The sequence below is a fragment of the Anopheles gambiae genome, chromosome 2 (assembly GCF_943734735.2).
Source record: "Anopheles gambiae chromosome 2, idAnoGambNW_F1_1, whole genome shotgun sequence".
In the NCBI taxonomy this organism is placed as follows: Eukaryota; Metazoa; Arthropoda; class Insecta; order Diptera; family Culicidae; genus Anopheles; species Anopheles gambiae.
The window spans coordinates 16966028-16991378 of NC_064601.1; the positions used below are offsets into that span (position 1 = coordinate 16966028).

At 46.0% G+C, this 25351-nt stretch overlaps 2 protein-coding genes and 1 long non-coding RNA gene across 49 annotated transcripts in view; 1 reads left to right on the forward strand and 2 right to left on the reverse strand.

Moving 5' to 3' along the window:
* Window positions 1-25351, reverse strand: part of LOC1269366 (low-density lipoprotein receptor) — a 155188-nt gene that overhangs the window by 82528 nt on the left and 47309 nt on the right. For 5 of the 47 annotated variants that reach the window (XM_061644710.1, XM_061644685.1, XM_061644728.1 and 2 more), the window contains exon 1: window positions 5645-9626. The exons of 9 other annotated variants lie outside the window; for them this stretch is intronic. In XM_061644710.1, the coding sequence (XP_061500694.1) occupies window positions 5645-5828 (184 nt within the window). In that variant the 5' untranslated portion in view covers window positions 5829-9626. Of the gene's footprint in view, window positions 1-5644; window positions 9627-25351 lie in introns of those variants that run through there. 33 more of the 47 variants (XM_061644714.1, XM_061644691.1, XM_061644698.1 and 30 more) reach the window with 25 other exon arrangements.
* Window positions 6287-19215, reverse strand: LOC133391322 (uncharacterized). Its single transcript, XR_009764826.1, has 2 exons — window positions 15970-19215; window positions 6287-11090 (listed from the first exon to the last, which is right to left on the reverse strand). It is a non-coding gene; the product is annotated as an uncharacterized LOC133391322 (long non-coding RNA).
* Window positions 23631-25350, forward strand: LOC1269368 (general odorant-binding protein 45). The gene has a single exon (XM_307997.3). The coding sequence runs from the start codon at window positions 24258-24260 to the stop codon at window positions 25116-25118; it is 861 nt and encodes a 286-aa protein (XP_307997.3). The 5' UTR covers window positions 23631-24257; the 3' UTR covers window positions 25119-25350.

Consider the following 25351-nt stretch of genomic DNA (forward strand, 5'->3'; position numbering starts at 1 on the left):
CTGAGAATCATATTTACGACCCGTGCTCTCCACTATAATTACTTTGTAAATATTTGAATCGTATCAGAGAAATGGTTCATTTGGCAATGTTAACGCGGTGAATGGAGCGATTTTTAAAGGGGAAATAAGGTAATTTACTGAAACTATGCACAATATTTTAGTGTGTACCGTTGTTTATTGAGCTGAAATGTGCGTGAAAAATTATGATAATATGTTTAAAAATGTTTGCATAACAATGTCACCTGTTCAATAAGCCAAAGGAATGCATATGCATAATCCTAAAAATAGTTCCAGTAAAAGTAAAAGCAGCAATATTTCATGCGTACCTGTACCATGGCAACTTGGCGCTGGATAGCAATCCCCATCGCAAAGGACAAATTTGAATGAGCTCCAATTTATGGGCTTCACAAAGGGAGGCAATAAAAGAATCCTTTATTGTTCGCAGATAACAATACGCAATGGGTAGAATCAATAAAAAGCATTGCCGCGAAAACCACGTTGCCAGGTGGAGCGAATAAAACAGCTTTTATTATATTCAATCCACAATCAGGAAACCAACCAAAACCAAACAAATAATATCAATCGATCCAGCAAACCTCTTACTACTTCAGCGTCATTCGGGAGTGAAGCTGAAGGATTGAAGACAATAGATTTGTGTTTTCCCCGATAAAAATCAGCTCGAAACGTCATTAATTACACAGGTTACTAAGGCGAGCGTCTCTCGTCAGCCGAGCTAAACCGTAGGATGAAAAGATTCCGGACTTCCGGTTTGCTCTGCCACAAAAACTGCTTCCTTAAAATATAATCAATATTGAGCGCTCCAACCACACTGCGACGGCCGTGTCCTATCTAGCCCGCACGCTTTTTGCAAGTCACGCCCAACCAATAAACGATAGTGACCTTCACAGTGCTCCACACTCCGGCACAGTGCGAAAACTTGCGAACCTCCAAACGAGGAAACTGGAACGCGGAAACTGGATTCTGCAAGGGATCGATGAGAGTGCAGTAACGCTTGCGAGAAACCAGCGTCACGCCAGAATCGATGGATCCGTTGATGGGCACTCCGCGGCAGACGGGGCAGAACGAACGAATGAATCCATTACCACTAAATGGTTGTCAGTGACTGAGTGGCGACAAAAACGGGTTGTGAATTTTATCGGTCGTTGTGCATCTCCTGGCCGGGCCCGGGCCAAGAACACAATGGTCGGGCAGAAGATAAGGGCAAGCAAACGCGCTCGGGAAGCGAATGCGTCCGCACAGGGGAAAACTTCAGTTCAGTTCGACACTTAGCTCGCGCGCAGCATTCATAACGATCGGGCCTGGCAACTTCATCTTCATGTTAACTGGTTCATTAGTTCCGCCGAGATGCGTTTCAAAAGTAAGTCCAATATCGAACGTTTCAAGGTGTTGGACAGTTCGCTGCCAGTTTGCCGGGTGGTTTGGGATCGATACGATTGTTCCCGGCGCGCGACGTTTACGTAGGGAAGTAATGGGTAAAGCGGACTAGGATACTCAACTGGTGGCAAGAATTACATCAGTCCAGCCGGTCTCGCCCGCAAGGAGAAGTAACACTGGCTCATTACACCTCGTGTCCCCTCTTTCGAATGCTCCACAAATCCGCGCCCTCTGATTACATTCCTCGTAGGCTCTTTCAATATTCATCCCAATTGTAGTTTGCGTCAGGGGCGGTGTGCTACCACGGTTACGCATACAAGTGCTATTCTTTCATCCAGCACTATAAAATGCAATTAAGTTCAATGAATTTACACTAACGACTGGACAGCCGCCGATTGCAGGTACGTCGGTACGAACCTTGCACAGCGACGTTGAAGTGACTGCCCTAGCCCGAGCTACACCGGGGAGCCTTCACACTTCCCTTTTGTGCGTTTCTTTGGTAACGTTTTAAATCGAATATGATTAAGTGCTGCAAGGTGAGCGACAACTGTCACTCTTTGCTACTCATTGTTTGGAGCGCAGAAAGAGACGATTGGCATTGAGAATCAGCGTTGATGGAAATCATTTGTCTGATGCAATCACCGCGCCGGCCCTCAGCGTTTGCATCGTTGCAGACGATACGACCATTTGAATATGGACAAAATGATCTTCCTGCGATGTTCCTACACCAAGTACCAGCAAAAGCCACCGCCGGCGTATTCCCGCGAGAATACTCCAACCTATGTACACTGTTGTAGCGAAAGTCGCTTCAGCTTGCCAGTGCCATGGTTGCAGCCTGTTCTGAAGCGCCGTATGTTTCGAGTATTTGGTTTACAACATGGAAGAGAAAGATATCGTACAAATCTGTACCGGAAGCAGGATGAATAAACAAATTGATCACTTGAGACTCGCAACAGCAGGAAGCAGTGTTTGGCCCTTGGTGGAAAACGCAGGACGTTCGCTCGAAACGGTCTCAAAACGATGACGGCTTGTTGTGATTTATTGTGCAGCATTTCTTCCACCCGTGCGCAACATTCAGCCAGTATGGCTTGGTGCAATATTTTGCTACACCTTAAAACTATACGCGCGTACGACACTCGCGTGGCTGAATAATAGCAGCCGCACTAAGGTTGCACACAGTGCAACCGGTTATTTTATAACAACTTTCCTACCCGTGCTCACACACTGTGCAGTCCGCCGGTGCAAACGTGGTCCGTGGATTGCGGGTGGCAACGTGTAAACTCCTCTCATTAACCTAGCTAAGCGCTAAACTTTACTCGTTACCTCCGCAATCAAATTAGACAGCTGTGCAAAATGAGAAAACTTTTTTTTTTTTTTGCTCGATACACCCACCCACCCACATACAAACACACATTAGAGTAGTCCGGCATGCGCTAGAATGGGAGCACAATTTAAAATGCTAATCCAAATGAGAGATTTATACGAACAGCGCTGCTTTGCTAAATTGTATTTCCGTTTCTATTGCCAAAGCAATGGGAAATCTTTAATAGGATTTCGTAGCGGATTTGGGACGATTTCGGGTCTGGGTCGCTTAGAGTAAAAATAAGAAGAAAAAATATAGGACACAAAGTAAGGCGCACAAATTGCTCCAAGGTTTTACGCACCGGACGTTTCGTCACTGGCATTACCGAGAGCAGTCTTCGCACCAGGATTTGCCCGCGATGTAGATTATCCGCTGTTTGTAATAAATGTTGTGGTGGTTTTTGTTTTTGCTTCTTCGTTCGTTTATCGCTATCGAAGCTTGCCACTAGCGGAGCCGGGCTGGCAGCGCACAAGAAGTAACCGTATCACCATCTATAGCACCGTCTCACCCAAAACCGGTGTCTTAGCGAGCGACTTTATTTCCATCATCGCGCTTGCTTTCGTCGAACGAAACTTTGCACCGCGGGGACCGGAGAACGGCAGCACGGTAGGAACCACATTACGCGGCAAGTTTATGGAAAAAAGTGAGCGTAAAAAGCTAACATCGCACTGCTTTTCCCAGCGCACAGAACCAGAAGTTTTGCAACAACAGTGTGCGAGCAGTTGCTGCGGCTCTTGGACTGGTCACCCGACTGGAGCGCCACCAAGCGTAAGATGCACAAACAGACACACACAAACCAACACAGATCTCCTTCCTTCCATTCCATTCCTTCCATTAGCTGGCACGTGTTATGGTGCCTCGCCGCCCCCAGTCTGTCCTGTTTCCAGCTGCCGGTAGCTTCGGCCAAAACTGCGAAAAGCCAAATCATGCATTATGTTTAATATTGAAGTTTTTCGCTTACCACAAACCACAAAGCGCCCCCCGTACCGATTGATGCGCGTCCCCGGATCGTTGCAAGCCAAGACGGCGATGTGTAAAAACGAAAAAAAAAAACAAAATGGCAAGTATGCTATCGATGGAACTGCGGAGCGGAGATACGACGCTTACGGTCGGAGCGAAAGTGGGATATGAGCCATCTCGACGCGCCAAGAAACGCACAAAGTTTGTGCCGCGGGCAGCACCACGAAGATGGCGGTGATAGCGCTACCATCGAGATATGCATTCTGCGGACCGTTTCCCTATGCAGGAGCCCGCGAGTTTCATGATCACCACGGCACGGCAAAGCTCCCACAAGAGTCCCGAGCGTGACACTGTAACGATGACTAATCACTTTTGATGAAGTGATTTGTTGGCAAATGTCATCGAGAAAAGTTCGAGAAGCAGCAACGGCAGCGCTAGTCAACCAGCGCCGCACACATGCCCCGGGCGGCCCTCGGGGAAGGATATGGTTCTTGCCGCAAACTTTTCAATCACCCTCCAACCTGGCACACTGGGTCAACCGGACCGGATGGAAGATTGATCACAGCCCAGTCGAGCCGCAAAACTTCTTGGCCAACAAATCAACCACTCGTGCCGCCGCACCTCTCAATAGGCCGCCTGATCCAGATCCGACCTGCAGCAACACACACACACGCCGCGACCCTTTTCCGTACCCGGGAGAGCTTTCGCATTCCATCCGTCCGCTTTCGGGGTTTGTTGGCGGCTCGGACGGGGGAAAGGAAAGATCGACAGCAACAAAAAAAAAAAAAAAGTTGTCCGACATTGCCCGGGCGACGACGGGGCGGCATGGTGTGTTTGTTTTAATAAAAAAGTTTTTCGATTTTGACGAATTAATTCATTGCTGAAGTTTGACGGCCGAACCAGTGCAAAAGGGCAATGCGATGGTGGCTAGACGTGCTAGAGGGAGGGTAGCTTACGCCTGTCCGTTTTTCCCTGGCTCTATATGCGGGTGTGTTGTGCCGATGTAACGATGCGAGGGAGAGCGCGAGACGGACTATCGAACAACGACAGCGAACTACACAAGGAAGAACTCTTCACTGCCATGCATCAGACCAGACGGAGAAGAATAAACATACGTGTAGAAAAAAATACGAGGATAAAAACGGAGAAGCATTTACACAAATACCGAACCAAGCGGGAAATGGTTGGCTTAGTTTTGGTGGCGTTCAGCGTTTTTTCTCCCTTTGCAGCTGTTGGGATAGTGACTCCAACCAGCGCATTTATTTCCAGCTCTCCGTATCTGCTCAGCCATTGCAGCCATCCCGTTTGGCTGCTGCTGCTGTGGTGTGCCGGGAAAGGAAACAGGGCAGACGGAGAACAGCATAAAACAACAACATCGTCCTTCCGGGGGCCGCACCGAAATTTCTCCCCCAAAAACAAACCACCAACTCTCTGGTGCGGATTTGCTGCCCGGACTCGAGACGTTTCGGGAGGGAAAACATGGTAGGAGAAACCCCCTAAGCCAGGCGGGCGCAAAGTTTTGCTTTTTGCTTGCCATGTTTGTTTGTTTGCCGCCTTCGGTATTAATTCGTAGCCGTTTTGTTTTCTGATCCGGGTTGGTGGACGCGGCAAGCGTGGTGGACAGACCAAGATAAGAAACTTAACTTAGCTAGCCAAACCGCTTCTTCCCCCGACTAGGTCCGATTTTGCAATACTTTTACTAGGCTGCTGCTCAGTTTCTAACAAGCTCGAAACTTGTTTAAAAGGAAAGAATCACCATCGGGCTTGCGCTTGGGTAGCTTGGAAATATCGTACGATTTTGCTTGATCACTTCGAGCAGAGTTTGCCCTTGCAATGCTCACTTTATATCTTTTGCCACTCGAAGAGCGTTAAGGGGTAAAAGCTTCCTGCTGATGGGAATATTCACAACTGCTTGATGTGGATTACCTTCACTCGATGACGATGGTTTGCCAAAAACCCTAAGCGATGGTACCGCGGACGTAGTCGCCAGTACGCTCTTCGCAGTGGTTGTCGTCGTCGTCGTCGTCGGTTGCACGGGGATGGCCGATTGGACGTAGTTCACCAGGATGGCACTGATCAGCCCGAACGTGACTGCCACACGGAGCTTCATCGTGCTGGCCGGTTTCGATTAATCTTTCACACTGCCAAGACTGTCCCCCTCCGGTAACAGGGACCCGGAGTGTACTGCAGGACGGTTCGCAAACACCTCTATTGGTGGGCTGGTGCCGGTACACTTTTCAAACAGCCCAACTTATCGGCCCAAATCGAGGATCACCTTAGCGACCCCTCTGCTATATTTTGCTTACGGCTCGGTCAGTACCACAACACATATGCACTCATGCAACAATCACTTGCCACGGCACGGGATGTCGAAATGTTTCGTGTGGGCTAATCAATTCTTACACTCTGCTGTAATCTTGCCAGAACGCTACGATGCTAGGATGATGTGAAGAAAATACTATAAAATCATTTATACTTTTAGCACCTTTCCGTCTTATGGTCAAAGTGCCGCCGCATAAATTCACTCTCTTTCTCTTCTCTCTCTCGCTCTCTCTCTCTCTCTCTCTCTCTCTCTCTCTCTCCCTCTATCTATCTCTCTCTCTTTTTATTGATAGCACACACGCTCACCCAAGCGCTCAGATACACTTCAATCACCACAACACGTTCAAACAGCAACTTATCATATGATGCAACTGAGCCACTGCAACCTATCAGTTGAATTGCAACGGAAGACGAGGTCGGAGATCGTCAGACTGGATTGGAACGTTGGCGCGAATGTCACGTTGCTACGGGCTGACAACTTTCACATAATTAATCAATCTTTCTTTGCAATGACACGGCGTCTACTGTATGATGCAACAAACTGCTCGCACCAGGAAGATAAAACAGATTAAACAACACAGGACAACTCAACGCTAAATATCTTCTATCGTCTTTTCAGTTTGCAGTAACAGATTCTCGCTGTGAGAAGCGGAGATGCTGCTGGAAGGGCTGCATGAAAAGCCACTTAAAATAGTTTTACATGCAGTTATAGTATTACAACACACAGATAAACACTTGTACTAGTGTTGTTGAATTGCGTTTGCCAACGTTCGTAGCAAATCTCTCCCAAACGTACCCACTTCTCACCATCAAAACACTACACTCACAGTTTTACAGTCCTACCGTGCAGCTAGTTTTATTTTCTTCTGTTGAAATTGCAACGACGGAGTCAGCACACGACTAAGGACCTCGCAGTATGAAGCGACCGTTCAGACTCGCAGTCATTACGCCACGAGATGCACTAACATACTGAATCGGTCCTTTCGTTGCAAACTTCTGCTCTCTGCTCTGCAGCGGGAGATACCCAGGTCCGAAGGGCTAGCACTCTTTCAGGGACGACGATTATCATCGATTTTTCCCCAGCATCTCATTCCGATTCGGGCGCTCAGCGATAGCTCTCGCGGTTTTGATCTCGCACGGCGTTGGATGCTGTGCCTGGTCTCGTCTCTCTTTCTCTTGTGCTCTCGGGGTTCAGAATGTGGGAAGGCCTTCTATCCTCCATGCTTATCGGTGGGCGCCTTGGACCTTGTTGCAATTCATATTACTAGGGAATTTCGTGTTATCACTGCAGGAATTGAGCGACTGGGTACCGTGTCGCTTCCAATGTCAGATTGGTTAGCCACCACTCAACGCGCTGGAGATGCCTGTGGCTCGCGGCAGGTCTCTTCAGCTAATATAATCGAGTGACTCGACTTGATAAGAAATGCCCCAGTGGAAGCGTCGAAATGAGTGGTAAGCTTATTCTCACTCATACTTTCTATGAGACCTATTCGTGGCGCGGGAGCCCTTTGCCGTCGGCATCTATTATTGAGCTTAAGGACAGAGGGTTACGGGCTATCAGTTAAGAAAGGTTACACGATATGAACACCGGAAGAACCATACGTCCTTTGCGGAGCACAACGAAACATAACTGCAAACTTTACGGTAAAGTGTGTTGAGGTAGGTTTACTGATTAGGAAATATTTTAATTATGAGCTTTTGAAGTGTTTAATATCTGTAAGTGCTACTAATATGCCATACGCAACGATCATTATATGCCAACAAATATATTTAACGGAGCTCGTCACAAGATCGGCTTTTTCTTACATCAAGAAAATCATAATGAAATAGAAAGTTTTATCGCACTTACAAAGACAACCAACGAAACTCAGAGCTAACAAGCTGTTGAATCTAATTATTTATTCATGAACGTACAAACGCCAGCCACCCATATCACGTTCGGCCCGATAAATACCGCCCAGCACCACGCCATCAGCTACAACTGCTTCACTGCACGGCTTTTCACTATAGACAGCAGCCAATCAAAACGAGTTCCCTGCAGCCCGAATTGGAAGCTTGTCAACCAGGTTTTCCCAAGCGTCATCTCTGCCATGTGTTCATGGATGCTTTTTTATTCTCCCATTGCAAAACAGAACAACAAGAAAAGTGTAAACCAAGTCGGGGCCGTGCATTGAAGCAATCAGGTAATGGACATTTTTCACAGTCCGCACGCTTTCCACACGTGAAGGTAAATACACCCAGACGAAACGTGCTGGTGAATGATGGCGGTACAGGTGCTGAGCGCGATAGTTGTTCCACAATTTCCCCTGGTGAATGCATTGGCTTCAGGCAACTCAGTTTCCAGTGAGCGGTGGTGCCTTTAGATAGCCTTTTTGTGAGAGTTTATCCATGTATGCGAATGAAACGAGTGCCATAAGCGGAGATGCTGTACAATAAAGGCTCACGTTGCTCCCGTTGCGATAGCAACCTTACGATAAAGAATGAAAATAATAGTATCCTCTCCAGAGATTCGTTTGAGCGAGAAGAGAGGGTGGAGAAGGACCTGCTACCCCGAATGTTTAAGATATTTTGTAACGTTCGTGTCAACTGGGATAAAGTTGCGAGAGGCCGTGAAAGCTTTTTTTAGAGCATCCTAGTATTCGACTAAACGATTCCCCTGCGCATTTCGACCCGGCATGGTATTATATTTTCCATAGTGCCCATGTCCGTTGCGCGCTCTCACCCTCCATCTCTTTCGCTCTCACTTTTGCTCTCTCTCTCTATCAGTCGGTAGTGCAAGAACACTTCCCAGTTTATGACCCTTGAATTTGGTTAAATTGTCACATTTTGTCAGAGTTTCGACATGTTGCTCGCTTTTAAGATTGCTGAAGTATGCTCTCTTGTAGCTAGTGTAATATGTTTAGGTAATTAAGTTGTATGATTTTTTATTGTTAAAAATTCTTCAAATTGGCATGTTTCAAACCTACTAGCGTCTTACTTTATATACGTACTTTTAAGGGGTTTCGAGGCTGGCTAGATGCTCCGTAATTGTACTCCCTTTTCCGTTTAGAAAAGCAAATGGATGAATTGATTGCCTATTGCGCAAACTGTGATCTTTAAAGTGCACACAATATTACCAAAAAGTAAACTACACGGCTATAATTCCACTACTGGCTGTTTGTTAAGAATCAAGTTCTACTTCAAGCTGAGAGCAAATGTTTTACAAATGGCAAATGATGGTACGGTCGTCGGTGACCGTCGGCACTTATCGAATTTCCATTGCGTGTGAAAAAGGTAATGACGCATTTTTGAAGCACCCATCACCAATCTGTCTTCAGATCGGTTTGTACAGTCGGTACCAAGATAAACATAGCACCAGCAAAACTTTAATCTGCAAAAAGTTCCGTGCGAAAAGCAAGGAACAATAGCAGCCGGCAAAGAACAACAAACACCGGTGAAGGAAATCGGATCAGGTCCTTGAAATACGCGGACATGTTAAGGCATCATTAGTGGGAAAACTTTGGATCCCGCGCTGAATGCTTTTGTTCGCCGTCGAACAAGACAGATGATGTGCACACTCGCGTGCGCCTAACGAGTGCGTGTGTACAGTGTGCCTTTTTTGTGGCCTTTCGCTTTTCGCTTTTGCTAATAAAACCGTAAAACAACTTCGGACTTTTCTCCCTTTTTCTTCCCCAACACCCCTTCTCACCCTTCAAATAACGCCCATTGGAACTGAAATCACCTCAACGCGGACGAGGACAGTTTCTTCTCTTCAGCACCGAATATGTTTCCCGGCGATAGGCACAAATATGTTACCCTCGCACTTCTTCGTCCCACGGTACGCACGTGCTGAAGTGGCAGCCAAACGTACGAATTCGTTCTTCGGTCCAACCCGCAACTCCACTGCTACAGCGACATCGACCAAGGATAAAAATTCGAGCTTCGGCCCGAAAGTTTTTACGCGGGTGCACACGGGGGGGGGGGGGGGGGGGGCTGGCTGGGAGGATTATCTTTTACGGAACAAGAAATTCAATCAATGTCAACGACGCTTCCACAACGTGCTCGGTGGCGCTGCCTGCCACCGTGACGCTCTTTGGTGTGCCTTGCGTACGTATCGAGACAACTCGGTGAGGTTGTCTTTTTTGCCATCTTCAGGATATTCTATACCTTAACACTTCAGCCTGCTGCTGCCGTTGTGTGTATGGGATAGGTTGAAGAAGTCAACCCAGAATGAACTTAACCACACCTTACATGTGCTTGAGCACGGTCCTCAGCCGGTGTTGTTAAGCTCGTAGGTTTTTTTTTTTTTTTTGCTCTTTTCCACGTGCTTCAAATGTCAAATATCATCAGCCACCTGTGTGTTCCCTGGTGCAAGAGAAACAAAATGGAAGCACTGCGAAGAACGGTGATGATAATGTACAGGGCAAATATAAGTATTGAAGATACATTTGGCACCTAGGTCGAACATGGGCTGATAATGCTGGGTGACAGCGAATGTGAATTAGAATTATGTGTTTGTAATTTTAATTATAGCACGCGTGAGATGGGCTAATAGGTGCATTGATAGAGCATTTTGTGAATATTACAAATAAAATTGAAGGTAAGGCTCAACAAATGCCAAGGATCGCTAATGTATTAAATTTCAAAATACCGGTATGAGCTTTCAGACTACAACATTTCTTTCCTTATCGCAACACATGGTCATACACCAAGGCTACAAATTAAAAATTATACCAACGCCTTAAATTTTACCCTAGTGCCGCCTATACATAAAACATTCTTTAGGAACTTACACCGTAAGGAAAGAGACAAAACAATCCTCAAAAATATCAGCCCCCGGATCGTTATGAAAAACCCTCCCCCGGTAATAGTGATAAAGCATAAAATATTCACAACATGACGGCACATCCGCTTGATTTCATGTCTTTAAAAATCGGCACGAGCTTATGTCCAACGAACCATGCCCACCGGGGCGATTGGGGGATGGCATGAACCACCGGTCGTATCTTTTTCCATTCCTTTTTTTTACTAGCGCCTGAATCCATCAGTCGGCATAGGTGTCACCTGTGAGCTGTAGCGAGGAAAAAAAAAGGAAAATTTCACCACCAATGTCACACACTTAGATTCTCTCGTGAGGGTGTCAGCTTTATCTTTTTGTTTGCGTTTTTTTGTTGTTGCTTTATCGCATACCACTGAGTGCTCGTTTTAGCTCTCGCAGCTTGTTGCTTATTAAATTTCCTATACACTGGTAATTTATTCCAACATATGCTAATCATAGTCGCAGGAAATGGATCTCCCAAACGAACTCCCAAGGAAGGGGAAGAAAATAAGCAACAACAAAAAAACTCATCCCAACAAAAGTGTTTTGTTGAAACTGTCAGCTTCTGTGAGGCGTATAGGCGTCTTGGGGGAAAAGAACGCTCATTTCTTAAACTCTTGCCGACGGCATGGGAGGGAAGAAATCATGCAAACGACGCGCTCATGTTTCACGAAGGGAGATTGAAGACATTCTTTTCGAATTTTTGCCACGCGAGTTCTATGTCGACGCTTTTTGGATGTGGAATATGTCCAGCATCAGGTGAAACGTCTCTATTACCACGAAAGGGTAAGGCTATAGAAAGGCTTTCTATGTGTCTAAAAAAAATATTTTGGCGACATGATCAAATGCACGAGAGGGTTGTTCTTTTGCTGAGCGAATAAGTAAAATCCAATGAGTTTTCCTTATAAATTCATAAGCTCTAATTCTTGTCACATTCAGGACAATACTGTACACGGTAAGGATTTTACGATAATCGTACTAAATCTTTAAACCATACATACCTTTCATCGATAAAACGATGATATGTATTGAATCGGTACGAGCCTGTGGTTAGACGCAAACGAAACCCACGAGATTCTCTTTTCATTCGCATGATAAAATCTGATAACCAGTAAGTCTCCAAATTTGACATTTCAATAGTGCGCCTGGTGGAAAAGCTTTCCCGCAGAGGGCGCTGCTGACTAGAGTTTCGTTTTTGCTCGCGGGGGTGTACGATTAGAATTTTCAAATGCCTTACAACACGTCTTTGTGTAAGCGTCGATGCTACTTGAATGTCAATTCTTTCTTCACATGAATTCAACACGCATCGTCAGCAGCAACACACACGATTGATTGGAATGCCTAAATGGAAGGTTGTGTTGTGATGGGATGGATGATCTAGTTGTATTATAGGATGCTACTAGAGCACATGATTTTGTATTAGTTTGTTCAACAAAGGTTCTGATTAAACACAAAATTACAGAAGCTTATACTTCAAAGACATCAGAAGATAAGTGAGTAGGTTTAGACTCTGTTAGTAACGTAGTAAAATGTAGATGTAAACATATCGATCACTTCTTCCACGTAACTATCTTCACATAACATTATCAAACTATAATTTTTCTTCTAAATTTCCTAAGAAGCTCAGTTGGTTGTCTGATCTACGGAACAGGTCACATCTTTGCTTGATGGCTATACAATCATGCGCGACCCATATATATTGCGTTTCAGTATGTGAGATAGACAGGACGCTAATCCAGCCAACAAGTAGTACAACTTTAACCCTGATCAGGCGGATTCATCAAATTACACACACTTGTGAAACGAAAACAACGTTCCTCGTAGAAATCACCGCCTCTGATTGAGGGTTAGGACTGAGTGATTAGCCGCAAGTAATAATTGTTTTGCACACTAAGCGTTGCTTGTTGTTTAGCGCATTAGTTTGATGTGGCGATGTTGATTGTAAAAAAAAATATTCCATCTACGTCTGATGTTGTTCTACGTCTGATCTACGGTGAAAAATGTTCTGATTATCTTTGTTGGGTCAGCAAACAAACCTATCGTTTGCCTAGATGTTTGTAAACATCAATTTCACACGTCCCGTTGGTCAATTCTAAGCAGGATGAATAGGATCTTTTTTTTATTTTGAAAATAAAAGTACATTGCAGGGAGGAGAAAAAATCCATCTGATGACTAATACCATGCTCTCAATTTCAAGCCAGAGTGCTCGTTCGCATAGATAGTACAGTTTTTTTTTTGTTTATTTTGCTATTGCATGCCTCTAACGGCAACTAACAGCATCTGAAGTTTCACGCATTCCAGCGTATATTGTAATTGGCCACGAGACGCGCTTCATTAAAATCGCGTTTGAAGATAGTGCCGCGATTCTGCAAGCCGACACATCCCGTGTTTAGCCCGGTGGCAAGTATCGCAGCTGGCCAGGACCTCCACCAGCTGATCCGCCACCGGGTGCTTGCGGCCATCCCTACCATGGTGCACGCTCGCAGGATGAAACTTTTCGCGAAACTCAATATCAATTACGCACCGACCGCACCACAGTCAAGACTGTGTGCCTTTTGCCGCCACCGACCGCAACACGCAACCATTTGCCGGGGGGGTACTTTTTGTGGCATACCAGGCCTTGGCTCGCCCCACACAGCACCACCGTATGCCGGTGGTGGCGGCACAGCAAGCGAGCACAGGGTAAAAGTTTGTCCCGTGCCTGCTGCCATCTCGCCCACTGTGGCGGTTGTCGTCGATCCTTGCGGGAAACCACCGATGGCTAAAACTGAACATTCGAGTGGTAAAATTGGCGGTGCGGGAGTGGCATGAGCGGGCGTTTGATGATTTCGCGAAAGCGTCATTTAGGGAATTTGAATTGATGAAGCTTCACAGCGCGGCTTGCGTGGAAAGGAGCGCGGACGGTCAACGGGACGTCGTGCAGAATGTCGTGTGGTTTTAAAAGCCAAAGCAATTCACCAAGGCTATCCCGAGAATTGGTACGAGGCCGGGTGGGGTCATGATTATAATTCCTTAACGCCCCAATGTCTGGTATAATTTCTCGTCAAATCTTATCAAAATTATGATGATAAGAATGTGGGACTATAATATGGCGTTTTATGGTGATTGTGGCATAGCAGGCAATCATCAAAAGTAACCTCAAATGGCGAGTTATGTGTTGGCACCATATTCCAGGAAACAAAATTATCCATTGGTACCCCTTACATCAACACATGATAGGACGATACTTTTTGTTTCATCCTTGGCTGTATTTCTCCTTCACTTTTATTCGTATCAGGTAAAGCAACGACTTTCGGGATAACGAAACATTATTATATAGTAATCCAATACAAACTACGTATAAAATTCCATACATCATTGCTCAAGTTTTACAAGCGTAGCATTACGTGGAAACCTTTACGAAAACCGAATTATTTTAAACTAGCAGAGATGATGTTTACATCCCGTAGTATAATTTATTCTCTCAAAGGCACTCGCTTGACACTGTAGCTTCGCTAATTTCAAATATTCCTCAAACCCATCAACTGCTTCAACAGTGCAGAGCATTCCATTTTCAACGCACTATACTGCTGTGCTGAGAGCTCTGTCCTCACGCAGTGCACACTAAATTGCTGGTAAAAGCTTCCTATCGCAGACACAGTGCTTCGGAGGGAATGTTTACCTTTCACGCTTTCAACAGGCCAATCCATCAACTAAACTACCATCATCATGACCTGTCTCATCTTTGTTGTCATCGACGTCCCTCGTTCCTTGGATAGCTTAATTGTGAAGCCCATTTTGAAAGCCCAAACCACCAAACACCGTCTCCCGCTCCGAAATAGTCGGTTTCCTATTATGACACGTAATTATTAGGCCTGCAGTCCAGGGTGGGTGGGACGGGCCCGTAGTTCTCCCACGGGAACCACGCGCCTGTGTGGCTTCGAAGCGGAGCCCCGGTGGACCATTTTCATTTCATCAACGCAGACATCGTCCATGCCGGCGACCAATGCTGCCGATCCCCGGGCCAAATTGGTTCGGGAATGCCCCATAGCTATGGTAGTGCCAATGATGGCTCTTCTGCCAGCAGTGAGATGCTACTGTCCCCAACACGGAAGGACACAAAAGTACCGACCCGAGCAACAGTGCTCCTCCTTCGCGACGTTTAGTTTGCTGCTTTCCATACATTATCTATACACACCGAACCATGCCACCGGACTAGACAGGCATAAGTCGGCCGTGTACCGTGCGAGACCAGCATCTTACGCCCTCGCTAGTCCGGTTACAGAGCTCACGGATGTTGACCGACGACATATACCGACTTGGGTCCCGGGGCTGATGTGGACAGTGCATTCCTCTCGCCTGGTTGGTATGCTATTTTAGGACGCTACTGCGTCTGTTGATGAGTCATTAGAAATTTAGATAGAGAAAGGATTGAATTGACGGATGGTAGAAGCATATACACACATACACCGTCAGAATATGTTGTTCCAGTCGAGGCTAATTCCAATTAGCCGACGACATGTGACACACGGTGCCGCAGCGTTTGCATAAAACATCATCTCATACCTACCGACGCAGTGCATGAAACTAATCGCATATCGGTGGCGAGGCTGATTTGCCCCCGCGTTCTCGGTGGTTTGTCACCCGTTTCGTTGGAAGTCGCATCATAACGGCCTATTCACAAGCACAGCTCCCTTTCCGAATGAGGCTCAGTTTCAGCGTTTCTGCCAAAGGCAGGCCCAGAAGCAGTGCTAAAAGCGACAACGAGTGCTGCTAATTAATTTGCACGTCTTACTCACGTACTACCGCACACCGGAAAACCACACACACACATACGCGCCGATCGCTGCAGATCATAATTATTTCAAACCCAAATATGATGCTTACGGAACTGGGAGCGGCGGACGTGATCGAACTGTGCACCGAGGGCTGTGCTGCCCTCGCCTCGCTCACTAGAAATTGACCCACATTACGAGCCCGTGGCTCGTTTCGCCCTTCGCTACAGCTACAGCAACCGTAATGAAACAATGCACACACGATGCACCGATCGGTCGTCTTGAGCGTCGCCATCGGCGCGTGCTGCTGACGTGAAAGGTTCGCTTGCCCACCGGAAATTTCATTGCGATTTGCCGCTGCCCTTTCCCCTACTAACCTACAAAGATAACACACCAGTAGTTGCAATCTGCGCACTTTCTGCGCCCGTCGGAAAGGGCGAGCGGGATCGCTGAATTGCGCAACAGCTCGGCCGGAGTAGCCGTGGTCCAAAATACGCGGAAGTTAACTGGAGTGTGCCGCGCCTGCCTGACGACGCTAGACGTTAGAGATTGATTGCGGGACTGGTTAGAAAAGAAGCAGCTCACAGAAGACTGTCAGCACAGCAGTTGGCGCGTACAGTGCGCCCGTTTCGCTCGCCAGCTTGCGATTGCGGGCTTGAGATGACTGTTGCTGCTGCTACTGCTGCTGCTGATAAGTGATTAGCCTAAGCAGTGGACTGGACTGGGCAGGTTTACAGGCGTCGGCACTCAAACTGCAAACGCTGCAGAGCTAGTCGCTCATCAGCTGAACTATGAGCAACGATAAGCAAACGATCATATTTTGCTTGTTGATTTGTTATTATTATTCAGAAGAAGTTCGAAGAACATTTCAATCAACAGGAACCAGAACCAGAACCAGAAATGAGTATGTCATCACAACGCACAGCCTGGAGCAGCATGGAGATCAGCGTGGAGTTCTCTGTAACGCAAATTTATAATGTCACGAGAACAGAATACCATTATTTGTTAAGCATTTTGGAAAACTTTTGCAGTGAGAGATATTTTGAAAAAGTCAAAATACCTGTTCCACAAGAGTGTTTCACCTGCATTGCAACTCATCTATCGATTTATTTATACACGCTGAAATCAATTGCATTGTTTGAGTACACAGTAAGAGCTCCAAATCTTGTACGGATTCACACAACGCGAACAGTTCATGGGTATGTTTTGCGCTGTATAAAAAGTGTATTTATTTTTCATTAGATCTTATGTCAAACACCATACATCATCAACAAAGCAGTTCGCCAGCGAGCACAGATACACGTGTCACAAAGCATCAAGCAAAATTCAAACCTACTAATGTCGACGCGATCGTTTGTGCCTTATCTATGACTCGCTTTTAAGCTTCCGGCTCTTTGAGGTGAACCGCGAGAGGCGCGAACTCTAAAGAAAGCGAACACTCCACAAAGAATACATCACAGTTCGCTTTCCGTGTGTGTGTGTGTGTGTGTGTGTGTAGGGTCGCTTTGAATCGTTCGAATCAAATGGCCACACATTTGAATAAAAGAAACTCCATTTTCCTTTTCATCGCACAAGTTGCTTCCTTAACACACAACACGCACATATAAATACATACACACATACATTCTCAGGAAGGTTTTGCTCCAAAAATTCTATACCTGATAGGGACCGCTGCCGTTCCACTGTTTTCCACCATAAACCCGAAGCCTATCACACTGGCAACTGATTCTCGAGGAAGCACGGCGCCCACTACCCACACATGCTACATATATGCTAACACCCCCCCCCCCCCCCCTACGCTCCCACCAACCTTCACGGTAAAACGGATGCAGAAGGAGCATGGTTAAACGCAAATGAATTTTAATGATGTTCGATTCGATTTCGCCTCTTCCCGCCCGGTTGCCGAGCTCGTTTCAACGTACGAGCACGCTAAACAGTTTTCACTCGCATGGAAATCGAACTGTGCGGAAAGAAAAGTCGAAGCGCTTGAGATGCTTCATGGTTTCGGGTGTGCCATTTCATGTTTTCCTCCCGTCGTTTAGCTCGCCGCAAATCGATTTCCTCCGCTGCCAAGAAGGATGGCACACATCTGCATATGCGAACCGAACGTTTCAGCGCGGCGTTTTTGCTAACTGCAAAGCAGTACAGCGACAAAGACATCGTCCGAGACGACAGCTATAACATTTTTTTTTAATACAGAAGTGAAAAATTCTTGCACGTATCGTTCAGGAATAAAAAAAAAACAAAATCGTCCACTCACTCGATTGAAGAATAAAGTAAGTGTTAACCTATCAAAGAAGACATGAGAAACGCTACGTTATTGTTCATTATTTGAGTAAGCGTCTCCAAAGATGATATAATGAACGGATTTATCTTTATCATCGTCTTGTTACACCCAAATGTAAAGTAAATGGAGTATAACAAGTCGAACTTTTCATCGCATGAAGCATTGAAATAATTACTAAAGTTATAGGCTCAAGTTGATAATCCAGTTAGTAAACGTTCAAGTCGTCCTGCTGTAGTATTATAAATGTCATAAAAACATAAACAATAATTCCATCACTTCAATCCTTTCAGATTGCAGTTATAGAGGAATGGCTCTCAATGAAAATATTCATCGCTTTCAAAAGTCATCAAGTTCAACGCTTCCCAGCAGCAGATAAAACACGATAAAACAGAATTGAAAAAGGAGAATCGAAACTTTCACTTTACATTGCGGCCGCGCTACCGCGTTCAGGCGAACGACGAATACGTATCGCCAAAAAGCTATTTTACTTCCAGCAGCGATCGTAAGAAAATGCTTTCGTCGCCCATGATGGTCCTTTATAAGTGGCCTACTTTAATGTGTGCCGTTCGAGGTTCGCATTCGCAGACCCAAGATTTCACACCAACGCGCGTCGGAGGTGGGAAATGGAATAACTTTACGACTGCTCGTGAAAGTTCACGGGCTAGCAGCAGCACGACCTGTCTAGGCAGTTTCGGTTCGGAATGGCTCGAAAAGAAGTCAAAAAGTGCGATTTGCGATTCTTCCAGCGAACGGATTTTACTGCTGTTGCTATTTCAGTTCACCGGCATCTGCTAGCGAAATGGTGAACCTTAAGAGCCAACCCTCGAAAGGGGAGGTGAAAAGAAATGATGAATTCAAATTTTTGAAAAAGATTATGCCGACTGCAGTAGCAAATAGCCTCGAGACGAAACACATCCCGAATTCTGTGGAATGATTCCGAGGCAAGGACGACCACCTACCTAATCAACAATTCTTTAGTCTGTGGTACGTGCTAGCTATGGTAAATTTGTTTTATTTTCAATGGGTCTTTTAAAGTTTATCCTCTCCACTGTGGGGTAATTCCCGATTGTCAGGATTTCTAGTAGACTTTTTTATTTATTTTTTCAAAAGAGAAAATAAAAAATATGCTTTTGAATCAGGTAACTTGAATGCAATGTGATATAAAAAGTAAGCAAATTTAGCAAAACAACATTTGGTTCGCCCAATTTTTAGCCAGCTTCGTCAGTATTTCGTGCCAATGAATGGCTAACGCGTACAGTCACAATTACAATGCACACATTGCATATCTTCAGGCGTTTAAGATAAACTCATGCACATTAGCATTACAGGCTGCTCTCACAATTTGAATGCAATATTAGCCAAACAAGAAACAGATATTTCATAGAAGTAAAGGGGTTTTCGGTAATAGCTTTGAAACATAAGAGGCACATTTGAATAAACTTTAGTGTTTTTCGTTTACCTACACTTTCAAACATAAGAGTATTGCAAATTGTACGCCAATTACATTACTTAGATCATTCATAATAACGACGAAACGATGGACCCTCATACGCAAAACACAGTGCCTACAGTAAACTTGTTTAACTTGATTAACTTGTTTAACAAACGAACTGCTGAAACCTTTTGTCTTACTAGTGTTGTGATACAATAGTGAAAACAAAAACAAAGATCCAATTTCTAACAAAAGAAACAACCAACCACCACACACAACAGAAACCATTTGCTTCAAGAGAGAAACAATTCAAAACATATTTAATTACAGCGTATTTCGTTAAGTTGCTGATTAAGGCTATTGGTAATGGTGTTACCCTGACACTGATTTAAGATTAGGTAAGCTTTTTCGCAGTTGTTCAGCGTACGGCCTCGCAGTACATTCCTGATGCAGTTCTTAACGCCACGCTTGTATGTGTCCTCGTCAACCGACAGCCGGTCTTTCACTCGTTCGTACTGCTTATCCACGTCAAATCCTTTGACGTCATCGTAGATACCAAGCCGCATTCCTAAACATCGGAACACGCAGCATGTTAACTGATCGTCGGGAAAGATGCGTTTCTTGTACAGCTCGATTAAATCCTCGGGGACAACCAAATCGCGAGCACAACCAAACAGGGGATAGAATGCGGCATCCAGCGTAACCTTAGATATGTCCAAGCACTCGCCAGGCGGTACTAGACTACTAACGCCAATCAGAATTAATAGCCACAGCAAGAAATGATATCTGACAGGTGCCATGCTGTTGAATAAAAGTCTAAAGTGTCACTGCAACTATTTTTAGAAAACCCCTCATATTATATGGGTAAAAACTCGCCTGGTACTGGTGCGGGGAACAATAATGCGATAAGGCACGTTATGGTTTGATTCTTTGTTTATGTTTTTATTGACAAACTAATGCATAGAAGACAAACATGTGTTTGTCTAGGGGTTTATCAAAAGTTTAAAAAAATATGTCGAAAATTAACAAAAACACAATGGCACACAAGAAAACAAATGTGTTGCTGTGCAAGCTGTGACGGTAACTAACATGTTGTTATTTAAAAATAATTTATATTCATAATGTATAATATAGGTAGAATGTAACAAGAGTCCTCTAAACTAAGATTTAGTTTCAGACGAAAGCATGCTATTAAAAACAGAAATAATGTCGAATGTATTATACAATTAAATTGTCTTCTACTGCCGAATAAAAGAGAATTGTAAAATTTGGTAGCTTTTCTCAAAACTTCCATCCAATCATCAAATCATCAAACCAAAACAATAAGCAAATATAGCAAAACTGTAAGCAAAACTGTAGCGTGTGGCATGCTTTTACAGCATACGTTGTACGATGCAGCTTTTACAACAAAAACTTTTTCCCATGTAACACAAACAAGTGTAAAACATTTTATCAAAAAAATACTCAACGGTCCTTCAACTGGCTGGTCATTATTCAATCACAATCTGTACGCCCTAACAAGCGGAGTTTAACACACGCTACGCGCGCCTGCTGCTGCATTGTGCGCTTACCATCGGCTGCTCAGTGCGATCGTTACGTACGGATCGAACATGACAGCTCCAAAGCTAGATTGCACTATCATGCGACATCAGTTAGTGTTTCGGTCCAATTTTCTACCAGGAGATTTCAATCCGATAGAGTTGCATGCTTGGAAATGCACGCGCGGGGAAGTGCGACTTTACTCAGAAGGAAGTGGATAGTTTATGCTGCCGCTGGCCCATCCAAATCGCAAACCATCGCTTTTCCCTCATGCACTACTTCTAAGTAGTGTTGCCGATCTCACGCCATCTCGTGTTTTTGGGCTCACTTTCCGGCCGAGCGTTACTACTGCACGCTACACAGCGCCGCACCTACGCGGGGCGCTTCTTAACGATGGATGCTTTATCACTAAGCTGTGGACGATTTTTCAAACGAGTATTTTCCAATAACCGTCAGTGCCAGACGGTTGCTCGTGAGTGCAGAAAGCAAGCAGAAGAGAGCGAGCGTGCGGACGAGGAATGTTCGTTTCTTGCGCTTCCCGAACCTTTTTACAAAATTGGCCCTCTTTCGGTGCAAGATCATTCGCTTGCCAATCCCGTTGTCGCACACTCCGTGCACTGCAATCGCTACGAACGACGCTGATGGTAAATAGTGCAATGTCACCATGGCTGCTATCCTAACGAGCTGAAGCGAGCTCTGGTGGGTTGCTTCTTTCGACCGAATGCTCTTTGTGCCGAATCCTAACAAATGTGTGTTTGGCACACGGTAGCTTGTTAAGTGGCCATGTGTCGACCGGACCGAAAAGCGAGACAGATGAACATTCATCAACCACGTAGCATTGCTCCGTGCCGGCAAGAATCATTTTTAATACGTCAACACACTTCGGTGCACATTTCGATTAAGTTTCTTTGCCATTCTCGGGCACTTATAAGTTGGTTTGAAGAGTGATTTTTATGTTTGATTGAATAATAGTGCTTACATTTCGATTTAATAGTACAGCATCGCAAAAAGGGGCTTCACGTACCTGTAAAAAAAAGAAGACGCTCAAATTAGTTACTACTGGCTGTTTGGCTAATTAGCGGTATTCAAAACTTTATCAAACATGAAATCAAACTACCAAATAAAGTTAACACACATCTAAACCCATTCCAATTTCAGAACATATCTACCAAAAGTTCAACGCTCTACAGTATGTACATAATTAGGTTGCTAAGTGTTATGGCGCAAGGGTTGTCGTAACAAAGGCAGCTGAAACTGCACGGGTACGAAAATTGCACTTAAAAATTGCAACAATTTGTGATACTTATAAAAAAAACGCTTCCTCATAACTTATCCGTACACACAGTTGGTATGCCTGCTGCAACAAAACCCAATCTAGGTTACGTCTGACAACGGTTGAGAGAAACTCCGAACAAGCGCAAGTTCTACACAGCGAGCGGAAAAACATGTACGAAACAGTAACTTGCGGTCTCGGCAGAACTACTGCCCCCCTTTGGAAAGTGCTTTCGCCAACAAAGGCTCCGACGGCCACATACAGCACATTGGCACACCGCTGTACTGGAGCACCGGTACGGACCTGGTTTGGCGGGGGAGATGCAGCCGTTGAAAAGTTATACAACACAACCAAGTTTCGTCTGAAAAGTTATTTTTTACACAACAGGTGCATCTTCATTTTTCTTACATTGTGCAAGAAGCCAAAGCGATGGCGTAGACACAGATTTGTAAGGGAAATGTTAACAAAATTTATTTATTTTATAATTGTCAGAGATTAAACAGTTAACCTAAATTCACCGCACTCAATTAGCACGGCAGAAGAGCTGAGCAGCTCCTTTGGTAGACAGAGTCGAATGAAGTGCCCCTTTGTTCGCGTTCACGACACAAGCCAAAGTTTCGAGTTTTGTTAGCAACAGCACGGCGCGCTTGATTACCGCCCCGTAAGTAACTCCTCAGCGAAATATTGGCTGAACCAAATAAAAACCAAATAATGAACCACCACAAAACGGTGGCAGGCATTTGGTGGGGAGGGCCTGTTTATCCGACACGCGTTCGACTTCCTGGCTGGATGCCTGGGCGCGCTACGATAAGTTGTTCGCCCCAGTACCACGTCTACATCGACCCGGTTAAATGATACCAACCCGTGTGGCGATGCCCCGAACCCGCTCAAAACACCGCTCAAAAGTTACGCTATAAATATCCTGGCCCTGCTTCTACGATCGGTACTACAGCTGCGGCAGCCACCAGCAAGCGAGGCAAACACACGCTAGCAAGCCAGCTTTCCGATTCATCAATCAATTCTACTGCCCAAACATGAAATCGTTTCAAATCGCCACCCTAACCGTGCTGCTGGTGCTGTTGGCCGGTACCGCATCGGCCAAGAAAGCGTCCACCATCTTCGGCATGCCGCTGCAGCAGGATCCAGTGCCCGCCACCTCCACCTTCATCGTGTCCGACTTTCTGCAGTTCCTGCAAACGGCCGTGACCTGCTTCAACAAGCTGCGAATCCCAGAGGAACGGTTCCCGCTCTACCTGGCCGGCGTGTTCCCGAACTGTCCGGAAACGCAATGCTTCGTGCGCTGCCTGTCCGCCAACCTGAACCTGTACTGTGACGAAACGGGCTCGGATATCGACCGGCACTACCTGCAGTACGGGCTGGGCCAGGACTACAACTGCTTCCGCCAGAAGGCCGAGCAGTGTCTGGCCGCTAACACTTCGCCGTGCAACGATCCGTGCGAGGCTGCGTACAAGCAGGAGCTCTGCTTCCTCGACGAGTTCCGCAAGTACGTCGACTCGAACATGAACTCGCTCATCGCGGCCGTCGCTGTGGAAAAGGCCGAACAGAACCCGGTATACTACAACATGCTGGCTCACAACTAAGGTGACGCACTGTCGAACACAGGAAAATAAACTATAGTTCATTAAAGTAAAACAAACCTTTCTGTTATTGCATTCATTTACTTTGCGCAACCCGCTGTTGTTCAGCTGGTAGTCCATGCGGCAGGTCGATCGTGTTTATGTCAGGGAGGCTCGACCAATGCGAGTGTTTAGCCCACGACAGGCATGTTGAGCGATCACTGACCTTAACCGCCGCACCATGGGACCTCCGGGACCGGAAATACCTTCACCAAACATCACCTTCACCAGGTGTAAATATTTCTGCTAGTAAACTGTTTGCTTGACGCGGGATGTCATCGGTGCCGCGAGCAGGGCAAGTGACGCTTTTTGTCCGTCAGTTTCTTCCAGTAGTCATGTTATGATACAACGTTTCAGTTAGTTGTCTACATTGAATGTATGGCAACAACACCTTGGCTGTGTCCAGGACCGTCAAGCTCAATGGCAAGGTTTATTATAAAAACTCTCCCAATGTGTTGTAAAGCGTTCAGTTACAGCGCAGTGTCTAGCCTGTACATATGATGGCAAGCAGTGGGCAGGTAGTTGCCGCGGCAGCAGTGCTGCTGCTGATGCAGCTACAAACAGTAACTTCCGCGACATTCGGTGCTCGGGATCCTCCTCCACCGGCGCTCCGGGAAGCGCAGGCAGCGTGTGTGAAATACTTGGGCATCTGCGAAAACCGTCTCCACCAGTACAACAACAGCGTCTACCCAACCGACCAGGACACCATGTGTATGGTGCGCTGTGCCGGCATCATGGTCGGGTTCTGGGACGACTGTCAGGGACTGAAGCTGGACGGACTGGCTAACCTTTTCCCTGCGCTGGCAGCAAACGATCGCGTTCGGTATCAAATTATGAGCTGTGCAGAAAAGCGCATCGCCACCTGTCCGCCCCAAGATACCTGTGCCAGGGCGTACAACGGGTTCCGCTGCTTTCTGGATGCACAGAAGGGTGGATTCGGTGCGAAGGATATGCAGCCGCAGCAATCGACTCCACCGCAACCGTTCGATGCGCAGGAATTCATTCGCTCGCTATCGATTTGTGCCAAGCTGCAGCGCATACCCAAGGACCGGCGGGACCTGTACGTGCAGGGCGTTTTCCCGAACGACGACAAAACCCGCAGCCTCATTCGCTGCGTCGGCATCCGGACCGGGCTGTACGATGATGAGCAGGGTCCCAACATCGCACTGCTGTACAGTTTGTTCGGCGCTGGTCAATCGGAGAGCGAGTTCCGGCGCAGGGCAAACCTGTGCATCGACGCCAACCAGCCACTGCTGGAAGCGCAGGACAAAAATGCTCAGGCGTACGTTAAGCTGTACCGTTGCTTTGCCGACCAAATCAGTGCACTCGTACGGGCCAACGCTAATGCCATGGCGTAGAGCTGACGGTCACTTGTGTGCAAAACAAAATAAACAACACTTTTACCGCCGGAAACTACCGTATCGCGTTTCCTTTTTTTGTTTGTACCTTGCAAGCATTATTTCCTACCACGCTGAACGTACTACGCACTCACGGTAGCCGAAAACGTGTCCTAGCCTCCATCTTTGCGACGCAGCGCGTGTCTTATCAGGCGGTGCGCAGGTAACGCTTTTTACATAACATCCGCCTTTAA

Bases quoted from the DNA above. Each gene is read 5' to 3' on its own strand.
- LOC1269368 (XM_307997.3), top strand. From the start codon at position 24,258: ATGATGGCAAGCAGTGGGCAGGTAGTTGCCGCGGCAGCAGTGCTGCTG.